Source organism: Diadema antillarum, unplaced genomic scaffold (genome assembly GCF_040938485.1).
Source record: "Diadema antillarum isolate AM-2024a unplaced genomic scaffold, OU_Dant_1.0 scf00000072, whole genome shotgun sequence".
Lineage (NCBI taxonomy): Eukaryota > Metazoa > Echinodermata > Echinoidea > Diadematoida > Diadematidae > Diadema > Diadema antillarum.
This window is the reverse complement of record NW_027270961.1, coordinates 1,418,379-1,430,582: the sequence shown is the minus strand read 5'-3', so window position 1 is coordinate 1,430,582 and position 12,204 is coordinate 1,418,379. Positions and strand designations below refer to the sequence as shown.

Here is a 12,204-nt window from a genome sequence, read left to right as displayed (position 1 = left end):
CTAATTTTTTTAAAGATACTTTCTAATGCATAATCAAAATGATGAGATACTACATATCTGTGTGAGGATTTAAGGATGGACCACAACATAACTAATCTTCTGAGCGTACGTCAGTTAATAAGAATGAAAACTTTTCGTCATCAAGGTTTGCATCTCAGTCTCAGAATCAGAAAACACGTGATCTTTAAGTTTTAAAATACATGCTTTCATCAGTGCACATGGTATTCTGATCTCATTAAGCTATAACTGTTTTTCTTTCAATGTTTGTACATTTGCGATGATTTACATTTGCCTTCATATACTTCCAGGAAATATGACCTTGATGTGTAACATATCAAAATGTCGAACATGAAGACAATGGTAATCCTTGTGACCAGCTGAGCCAAAGATACACTGCATATCTCTGCTACAGAAAACAAGATTTTTTTTTTCACTACTCAACAATGATCAAAGGATGCATGAGTGGGCATACGAACGCTCTACAAAAGGAAATAACACTCAAATATATACCTGTATCTGGATTGAGAAAATGCGAAAATAATAGTAGAACAGATCAGTGAAGTTTGAGAGTAGTCCCTTTAAAGAGTATGAGTTTTCAAAGTTTCCGTGCTGTCATCGCTGGAATAGAAGACTACAACAGTTCCTGACATCATGCGTGGACAACGATATGAACAAATATAAAGATAATTCCACAATTTTCTTTTTGAATGAAAAATACATAATTCTCTCCTCACGATGCAGTTTAGTGCTGACAATAATAATTATGTTAACGGCTGTATGATTTCTCGGGGTTTTTTTTTTATTCTTTTTCATTATATCATAATGGAAAATGAGTTGAATTCAGTTCACATTTTCTTTATGGCTCGTTGTCCATGCGTGACGTCGCAAAATGTAGTCTGCTCATTTAGCGTTGGCGGCACAGAAACTGTAACATAACTTTTGGACGAATATGTCAGATTTCCCTCAAACTTCACTGATGTGTTGTACATTGTATAAACATTTCGTCATTCACTCAATTCACATGGGTTTCATGCTCCTCTCATGGTCTCGAAGAACCACAAACATGCGAGGTAGGTGTACAAAGAGCGCGTGCACACACACACACACACACACACACACACACACGTACATTCACCCTCCCTTCAGTAACAGCCCGACGATCAATAGCTGAATACAAAGACTATTATAGGCTATGTCTGACCAATTCGCTTCTCACATTATGATAAGACCTGCCACAGCAAAATTGAACCAGAGTGGGAAGGTCAAAGTCGAGAGCATGATTGAGTTACCTAAATAATACAAGGTAGTCACGGCAGATTGTGGCTTGTAAAACTAAGTACATAATGCATTATCATATCATCGAACTAGCAAAAGAGACGCTGAATGAAGCGTGATTTCAGCCCAGCTCTGTACAAGTGACCTTAACGTGCCAGATTGTCATGGGGGTGCATATGTAGAGTCAGTTCTCAGCGGAAGTTCGCCGTCCTTCTGTTAGGGCATACTATGAGGACAGGACTAAGTACCAAGCACTGAGGTAAGTTCCTTCTCCAGCGATATGTTTCCTCTGCTCTGGTATGCCAAAGACTTTTGTTGATGTCTTGCAGCAGAGTAAAACAGGCACTGTACGAATATTGGCAAATTACAACCCTTCGTATGACTTCCCTGTGTCATGTTGGTATATCTTGCATATATCTCTACATTCCTTCTAATATCTTATTTGACTGACTTTGACAGATTATACAAAACTACTTGCGTGTTGATTGTTAGAAAAGCTGATTATGATAATATTCGCTAAACAATCATATAGTTCCGTGGTCGTAAGTGAAACAATGACTTTGTTTTGAGCGGCTAGCAGTGCAAAGAGAACTTTCTTCAGAGGTTGGTAAAGAGCCGTATCGGCAAGATTGGTCGTACAGGGAAAGAAGGATATCTGCTACTAGCGGTAATCACCAGCGTTGTATTGTTGGTTAAATATGCATTCGGAAATTCAACGCCTGATCTGTCAAATTAAGAATATGTGATGACTCGTGATAAATGATGACGACTGTAAATAATACACACGAATATTCTGTTGATTGACAGTATCCTGCGAGACAAATTAATTAGATGGTTTCGCGTCTAATGATGATCTGGTGGATTCTGAAGTTCTTTTCAGGAGTATTTCGTGTTTGATGATTTCCTAAAATCACTCACTCTCTGCCTCTCTAATGACGCTTTCATATTTACAGCCGAAGATAAATTTAAACATTTAAACAGTTCACCACACATAGATAAGAAACACATGTGGCTGAAAAGTGAAAGCATATTCAATGCTGAAAGAAACCAGTCTATAAATCGTGAGGATAGTCACTTTTAGTGTGATGAGGGTAAAAATTGTCTCTCATTCGGCCTGTGATAGTATAAGGCCCACAGCAACATCTGGGGGGCGTTTCATCAACGAGTTCGTCGGAAGTTTTCAGAGACAAATTTGCTATCAGCCAATCAGACGCAAGGATTTCAGTAGCTTTTAACAGTTGTCAGTGTAAATCACCGACAAAAAGTTTCATAAAACACCCCCAGACCTAATAAACCTGTGGAATTTATTTGAAACAATGACTTGAGGCATTTCTCTAACATATAGTATGTACAAATGTCATTGAAGAGATTTTCGACATCCGGAGAGGACGATCTTTAGGTCATCTCTTAAGATAATGATAACGTGATGACATGCCATACACACATGTGTGAAAGTGGTAATCATATGATTACAACAACTCTGTGAGTAAATGTTAATACCATCGTCAGTATCAGAGATACACCTCTCGTTTTAGAATATTGTGACTGACTATTCTCTGTAATGACTTGTGCCAAGTGAAATATAGCTAGTAATATAATGTAACGACAACAATGATGGAGCCGGGACTCGCTATGTTGGTTACTGGTGTTCGTTTTTATTCGCAGGTTCTGCTCATAACAAGCCCTGAAATATATAAACATTATGTACAAGGGATAATGAGTACATTGTATAATCAATGAATACATTTGCATTTGACATTAATATAGCATTACACAGTCTTAATTCGTTTGTGTTCGCTCTTAATCCTTATACCGTACTTCTCCAAATGGTGCATTTACAGATATATCGACATTCATTCTTATTACTGTAACTAACATAATAAAGCAAGATTCCATTTGCTCAAGGTACAAACAGTATACATTCAATACTGGACATATAAGTTCCCTATAGACTTATACTACTAAACGCTCATATCATCTTCAATAGGCAAGATATGGAAATAAAAGTGAAGAAGAGTGAAGGAGAAGAAAAGGAGGAGAGAGAGAGAGAGAGAGGAGGGGGGAGTCTCCTAGTGCATACACCAATATGACTAGAATATTACATTCACGAGTGTCTACTCAGCAATGTAATCACGCACATACACAATGGCATCGATCAAAATGTTGTGAAAGCAGCAATGAACATACATCTCCAAATTGTCATGTCTATCTTTTAACCAGCTTTCCAACAAGTTCTTCTTCTTTATCAACTCAACTTAACTTAATGTCCACTCACATAATGTAGGAGCTCGATAACCGATAAACAATGTCATATCAACCAATCTGAGTCTGAGGCAGGTTTGAGCCATACATTTCAGAAGTCAGATATATATGAACGACAATGAAATCTCATGATGTGCCCATGCACATTCGCATCACTCTGTTCAATATAACAGAGGATCCCTATTTCAACTCAAATTTGAAATAGCAACATTGTTATCACTGATCTATAGCGCAAGTAGCAGCTCATAGATAATCCTAACACTATCTGGACAACATACTAGACTCGAACTAGCCTTCACAGATTAAGCTTGACAAGGAAGATAACTTACCCCTGCCGGAGACGAAGATAGCTGACTCTCACGAATTCTGCTCACAATATGTCTCGATGCTTTCCCGTTGTCAAAGATTCCAATATGAAGTGAGGAGAGGAAAACTTTCTCTATTTATTGGGTTTAGGACCCTTCCCAAAGATATATTTTAACTTTAAATTCCAATCCACCGACGCACAGTTCTACGTCACTTTTACTGCCACTTTGTTTGGGTGGAGGGGCTATAACTGGCTATGAGGTCATAGCTTGACCCAAGGAGGGCAGAGAGTGGACATTATGCCCAAATTTGGCAAGTAAAAGTGGAGACTGTGACCGGAAGGATTGGACTTCCTGAATGACGCAGGGTGACTCATTTTCCAGAAAATGTATTTCTATGTTACTTTTTGTTTTAATTTTTTGATTCTTAGAAATCTTTCTTTCTCTTTGTTTTAGCAAAAACCACAATGTTACAATAACAAAGACAAATTTTATACCAAGGTATCAAAGCCGCCGCTAAATAAAGAATGGATGAAATGCATGTTGATTTTATGACTGTTAGTCAAATCAGACCTATTAGTCGAGAACGATTCCTCTTTAAATCTCGAAAGCACTGAAGAAAAAGAAGCATAACAATGTAAAGCTTTGGGAACGCGAAGTTACTTGAATGTCACCGATTGGTCAAACTTTGTCTCCTTTTTTCCAAATCAACGGCGTAGCCAGGATTTCATCTTGGGGGGGGGGGGGGGGCGGTTAGTCAGCGAGAGCGCGAAGCGACCGAGCCCGAGCGAGTGGAGCGAGCGAGGGGGGGGGGGGGGGGAGGGTGTGGGAGGGGGGTGTCCCCCCTCCCACGGTAAGAACTTTTTGCATTTGGATGTTGTAAATGGTGCAATTTGATGCATGTTTTTGCGCGTTTTATCGACGTGAAACAGTCCCACTTGTTTATGGTAGCAGTTTATTTTGATGTAGGTTATTATTGAACAATTTGCCTATAAAATGGTATAATTTAGATACACTTCTTGTATTAATTCTTTTCACTGAATATCATGAACGCGACTGAACCCGAGCGAGCGGAGTGAGCGAGGGGGTAGGAGAGGGTGTGGGAGGGGGTGTCCCGCCCCCCCCCCCCCTCCTACAGTAAGAACTTTTTGCATTTTGATGTTGCAAATGGTGCAATTTGATGCATGTTTTTGCGCGTTTTATTGACGTGAAACAGTCCCACTTGTTTATGGTAGCAGTTTATTTTGATGTAGATTATTATTGAACAATTTGCCTATAAAATGGTATAATTTAGATACACTTCTTGTATCAATTCTTTTCACTGAATATTATGAACGCGACTGAACCCGAGCGAGCGGAGCGAGCGAGGGGGTAGGGGAGGGTGTGGGAGTTCCCCCCTCCCACAGTAAGAACTTTTTGCATTTTGATGTTGCAAATGGTGCAATTTGATGCATGTTTTTGCGCGTTTTATCGACGTGAAACAGTCCCACTTGTTTAAGGTAGCAGTATATCTTAGTGTAGATTATTATTGAACAATTTGCCTATAAAATGGTATAATTTAGATACACTTCTTGTATTAATTCTTACTTAGTCTGTTCAGCAATCAAACAGAAAAAGCATGCACACGAGGGTGTAGATAGGGTCATATCCCCTCCCACACGAAGGTGATTTTGCGTTTTCAGACCTGAAATTCAGCGATCTGGTGCAAATTTTTGGTGCAATACTTTTTCATCGAAGTGTTAGAATCACGGAATTTAGCTCTTATTCCGAATGTTCACCATCTGTGCGTATGTATAAAGTCTAGTGAGGTAGAGCTTAGGGGAAGGGGGATTCCCCCTCCCGCTCGCGGAGCTTTTGCGTTTTTAGAATTGAAATAAAGCGATCTGGGTATAGCCACGGTCTACTTCTTTGCATGGCGGGGTGGGGGGGGGGGCGAGCAGGGAGAAGGCGTGGGCGAATGTTATCTCCACCCTTCCCTTCCGATGGAGCTTTTATTTTTTTTAAGGTTGAAATTGAGATATCTCGTATAGGCCTATACGCATATTTGATGGAATCAACATTTGGGAAATCACCAAACAAAAAACAACAACAAAAAAAAAACTGATGGGGGGGGGGGGCTGAAGGAGGAAAGGGTCGAGTAAAAGGGGAAATTCCCCTTATACATAAGGGAACCTTCAGTTTTCGGAATATAAGTGATAAGTCTTGTGCACTCCGAATTATCCAGAATTTTTTGTAAATCTAAAAAGTGTACTTAGCTAGGGAAAGAGGCACAGAGGGGGAGGGTTTGGGAGGGGGATACCCCCTCCCAAGCACGAGAGATTTTGCATATTTTGAATTGAAATTCAACGATCTGGTGCACACTTTGAGTGAAATATTAAAAAAAATATATCTTATTTGATGAAAGGTTGCAAAGGAGACCCGCTTCATGTGCATGCATACAGTATACACGCATTTTTTTTTTCCGCCTCCCAAATCCCCGGTCCAAATCTTAGAGGGGTGGGGGGGGGGGGGGGGGAGGGGCGACCGCCCCCATCCCCCCCCCCCCCCCCGGCTACGCCAGTGTTCCAATGTAACATTTCTGTCTGATTCTTCTTAAAAGACCAAGGTCATTATGTTTTTATGTGTTCTTCGAGACAGACAAAAACAGTTAGTTCTTTGAAAAATTGCACAAACAAATGTTCTTGTTTGTAAGTGTCTGTTAATACAATGTAGGGAAGAAGTAAGAAAAGTGATGCAAGAATCATCTTTGTATACACCAACACAACCAGGAAGGACCGTACTTGCCTAAAGGACGCCATGTTAGAGAACTCAACGACCAACCAAAGGTCAAAATCAGGTCATCGATTGTGTGATAGCCTGCATATTCGATCATGTCACTCTCGCTTTTGTTGTAGATCCAGCTATTATTTACATATTGACGGTTATCCAAAGAACGTCTAAGATTATTATGTAAATATAATTCTGCGTGGGGTTAAAATGTACTTCTGACTGGTAGATCCAATGCATATCTTATGCAGCAAAAAAAAAAGTGAGTAACAAAGTGTTGTAAACAGGCAACCTTTGTCTTTGACTTATCAATGAAGTTATTTTGTCAACAAATATTCTACACGCAACCACCGTATCAGACCAGCAGAGTAAACAATGCAATACGTGGTCGAGAAATAGAATAGCAATGCAGGAAGCGCGAACATGTCCCTGGGACGAATTATTGGCTTCGATGTTATTGCTCTGTCAAGAACTACAGGGGTATCTACCACTTTATCCACTTGTAACAGATATGGCGTCTCTTTTTACGGTGCACTTTTTATGACGTAGATGGATCGTTTTCAATCCGTGGTAATGACACTGATGTAGTAACAAAAATTAGAACATGAGTAAGAAAATGTGAATGAGAATTAAAATGAAATTCAGAATAAGAATGTGATTGAAACTTAATATTAGAAACAGAATTATAACAATAATTTTGACGAGAAAAAGAAATTAGATAAAAATTAGGATAACAATAAGCATGAAATTAGAATGAGAATGAGGAATAACATCAAAGATAGAATGATAACGAAATTGAGAATGGGAATGAGAACGATGAATAGAATTACACAGAGATTTAAAATGATAAAAAAATAGTAAGGATGAGACTGAGAACATGAAAAGGAATGAGAGTTGAGAAAAAAAATCACAACACATTGATGATCTGATCTTTTCACAATATCTTTCGGCATTTCGGGAACGCTCACATGAATGAAGTTTATTGTATACTATGCGGCAATATGATAAGAAAAAAAAATGTTGCTAATTGTTAAAACTGTAAAAGTGATGCAATAAGACTGTATTAACAATGAAGCCATTTCGGAAAGAAAATATTGGCCATCAGGAGTGAATGATCAATGCTTTAATGCTCCAAACCCTGCAATACATTTTCAGGATAGCAGTCTACACATTTCAAGACAAACATCAAGTTTTTACTCTTTCCTGTCTCCTCCCTCAGTACATTGATACACCGTACATACGTACATACATACATACATATATACATACATACATATATACATATATACACACATACATACATACATACATAATTATATACATACATACATATATACATACATACATACATATATATACATACATACATACATACATAAATACATATATACATACATACATACATACATAGATATATACATATATAGTTTACATGCATGCACAAAAATGTACTTTTGTTTTAAATAGTAGATAAGAGATCTGAGCAACCACGCACTACTCCAGGACGTCATCCAGACACAAGGCTTACTCTTCACACCTGGCTACCACTGAGCACACCATCCGATACCAAAATGGAGTCAGAAAGTTGGAAATGGTTCTGTGGAACAAACAGCAGCGACCTGCCTTCCTTCAACAACCGTTCCATGAACTATGCCGATGTCTTCGGCAATCAGTGCTACATCGACGCGTTCATTGCTGGCACCCAGGTCGCGTTCGTCGTCGTCACGGCCGTCATCATCATCGCAATCAGCTGCTGCACGTCGTACAGGTATCATCTGAGAACGATAATATAGTGTTTCTTTTTATGTGTCCTCAATGGGGTCTCTGGCGTCTCTGTTTCAGACGACTTTTCTGGGCTTTGTGTTGCGCATTTTTAGGTAAAATCGCAGTTTATATGACTGTCGATTTACCACATTTAAAGCTCTAAACTTTCTGAGTGTGATTTGTGTCTTAAAGGGGAAATCAAGTGCAAATATAAGTTAGTCTGATAAGAAAGAGTAAAATATTACGAGTTCATCGGTATAATTTTGATCGAAATCGGATGAAATATGAAGAAGTTATGACATTTCAAATTTTCCCTGATTTTTCAGGAAACAGTTCTTGAACGGTCAATATGAATATGCCAATGGCAAAGTGAGCATGTCATCCCTCACAACTTGCCATATACTATAGTTTGTACATATGACATTTTGAAATTTCCAGTTTTCCATTCAAACGCAATTATGCCCGAGGCCCAAATCCTCGTTTATCTCACTGATCACTATTCTGAAGTTATTCAACTAGGAATAACATCATGTTCAGACTTCAATGACAGAAACACTGCATTTTCGTCATTTTTTTGTACACGATCAATAGAAAATTGTGAGGTTGTGGCCTGGTAAGCTCACTCATTTGCATATTCATATCCACTGTACAAGAACTGTTTTGCAGAAATTAGCAAAACTTCAAAATTTCATAACTTCCTTATTTTTCATCCGATTTCAGTCAAATTTTTGCCATGTAAGTCGTAAGACTTTACTCTTTTTTATCAAACGAACTTATTTTTGGACCGGATTTTCCTGTAAAGAACAAGATGTAAAATGACAGCCATTCGTCGCGCATATGCATGATAAATCTACACTATTAACGAAAGATACCGGTAATCAAATAACAAACTGTAAGAATCTTATCGCTACCAAATCTGTTTGAGGTGTTGTTGACGTTTTATTTTGATCTTTTTTATTTTTGCTCATACTTATTTTAAGTAAGAATGAATCTGAATACACCACTTTAATTATGGTTCTCAGTCAAAGCAGAATATCATCAATCGTTCAACTGTGACACCTTTATTTGCAACAAAAAAAAAGAAAAAAAGTCACGGAAGTATTTCCTCTCCTCTGTCTAAAATTTGGAATGATTAACCATCAGAAATCAGGATATCCCTACTGGAGCACTCTTTACATAAAGGCTTATAATACACTTTTTCATTTAACTGTACATTATTGCCATCCACATTCGAAGCTTTTGCATAGCAGAAGAATATAATTATATACATATGTTTTACATATTATAAACATATATGTTATTGTTATTATCATGATTATAATTGGTCTTAGAGAACGGGAAGGTCATTTTCTCCTCCGCTATCCCACCCATGCCCCACGTTGGCTCCTAACATTCGTGCTAGCTGTCATGTCAGTGGCGTCCATAGCTGAGGGTATTCTCACAGACAGCACGTACATCCAGCAGCCAACACAGCCACATCTCTACCTTACAGGTCGGTAGAACCATATACACCACCATGAGGGGGTGGTCACCTCCGGTAACCAACCCCCCCCCCCCCCCTCCCCCATGATTATGCATTATTGAGTGTTGGTGTTATCTGCCAAGCACTTCATTTATTTGCCTATAAATAGTGTTATTTCTTGTTCTAATCTCATTTGGTCTATCTGAATTTTATGTTTACTCCACGACCTTTAACACTGAGCAGTAAAATATTGAATTTGGTCGAACCTCGTACTTGATTGGGAGTGCTCAGAGATTTGGACATATTTGTATGTAAATGTATTTTGGTTGGAGAGGCCCAAGGGTCATAGTGATTTTGATTGCTTTTTCCAACCCGGCAACTTAGGAAAGCTCACCAGGGAAAACCTGACATTTTGTATTCTTGTATTTCGCTTGTTTTGTTTGTTTATCTATTATCACTTGTATTGTCTTGCAAATGCCGAATAAATGATAATAATAATAATAATAATTTGGAGAAGTTTGATATTGTGGCATTAACTGACACATTTAGACCCGTTGGAGGCTACTCAAAACAACTCTTTTCCACACCAAGAAGTTAATCACAATTCCGCAATAAAAATACTTTGTCACGACAAACACATTTGTTCTTATAACCTCCAACTTCACGGCTGTTTAACTACAATTTTGGAGCAAGACCGGGAGAAAAAAAAGGAAATCCTCTTCCTAGTGTGTTTAACATACCATGGGCATCTGTGATGATTATAGCTTTATAAATAAACAATCATATACAATCTATATATATATATATATATATATATATATATATATGTATATATATGTGTGTGTGTGTGTGTTTATGTGTGTGTGTTTGTTCGTTTGTATTAGTTTCTAGAGAAGTTGCATCAGTTGCATCTTTACATCCAACAAGACCGTAATTTTCAAGAAAGCGACACTTTGAATCTGTTTTTATCGATAACGATAAGGAAAGAAATATAAGAAGTTTAAGAAAAATGGATGTAAAATCATACTCATCTCCTTGTTTATAGATAGAAAAGGTAAATGCGAATGTTTCTGGTTTCTTTGATTTTCGTGGCAATTTCAACTGGGCAGGAATAACATCTTTCTTCGGGAGTCTGATGTCGCTGTTGTACTTTACTAAGATGGAGCAATGGCGCTCGCGGCATATGTCCTGGTTTCTACTCTTATATTGGGTGGCGTCCTTGGCAACCATGGGACTCCAGCTCGAATATCTCAACTACCAGGAGCTCAATGACGTCCATGTCACCATCTATGACATCACAATCATTCTCATCGTCGTCTACAGCGTCTTTCTCTTACTGGAGTTAATTTTTATCTCAATCATGGTAGGTGTCCAGTTCCATCATTCCTTTATTCAAAGATGGGACTTCTAAAATAGAAAATGACGTCATAAAAAAGAGAATTAGATTAGGTAACATTTTTTGTGTGTGTGGTCTGGTTGATGATATAACAAGCAAAAGTTTTCGATTCTCGAAGTATGAAATGTGAAAGACATATGGTATCCAGAAATTGATAGGTTGTTGTAAGAGCGGGGACGGGAGAAGACACTCACAAAATTTAGCGGTGATCACAAATGTGACGAAGACCAGACTTCACTGATGTCAACGGTTACTAAGCAACAAATGTTTTCTTTGCCCAAATCGCAGATTTTCGGGTTTTTCAACGACACGACCCTGATTCAGGAATACCCCGAAGATTTGAAGAAGGAATCTATGTACTACATGGAGCTCTATGTCAACATTATGTCTCAACTCATGCACTGGTGGCTGAACTGGATGTTCATCCTGGGTTTCAAAAAGCCTCTGGAGGTCGATGACCTCGGTACCATCTCGACTGTGCACACGGCTGAATACAACCACTTGCGGTTCAAGAGAAATCTGCAGAGAGAAGTAGTAAGTTTCAAAGTATCCCGTGCCTTTCCCTTCCAAGGATTATCGATTTTTCCCCAAAAAGAATTATTCAAATAGATCTATGCGCAGATTTGATCGTGGAAAATGGATCAAAATATAGATGATATAGATAATTGTATCCTTAAAGGTGTCATATCCTCAGTTGCAGATCCCTTGACCCACATTTTTAATCTGTCAAGTTTTAATGGTATTTTTCCTGATAAAATGAAATTGGCTAAAATAATTCCAATATCTAAGAAATGTAATAATCTGGATGTCAGCAATTATCGTCCAATCTCTTTATTATCTTCATTGTCGAAAGTTTTAGAAAAAATAATATACACCAGAATTATTAATTTTTTATGTGCACAACATATTTACAAATTGTCAGTTTAGTTTTCGAGAGAGACACAGTACCATCCACGCAGTTCTTCATTTTATTG

General features: G+C 38.2%; 1 protein-coding gene across 1 annotated transcript in view; it reads left to right on the top strand.

Annotated features, from left to right (window-relative positions):
- Positions 1–1,299: 1,299 nt before the first annotated feature.
- The window catches only part of LOC139717220 (ATP-binding cassette sub-family C member 9-like), a 44,989-nt gene continuing 34,084 nt past the window's right edge, over positions 1,300–12,204 (top strand). Inside the window, exons 1-5 of the mRNA XM_071628723.1 lie at positions 1,300–1,534; positions 8,076–8,376; positions 9,704–9,864; positions 10,944–11,197; positions 11,519–11,764. Coding sequence (XP_071484824.1) covers positions 8,180–8,376; positions 9,704–9,864; positions 10,944–11,197; positions 11,519–11,764 — 858 coding nt within the window. The 5' untranslated portion in view covers positions 1,300–1,534; positions 8,076–8,179. The remainder of the gene's footprint in view (positions 1,535–8,075; positions 8,377–9,703; positions 9,865–10,943; positions 11,198–11,518; positions 11,765–12,204) is intronic.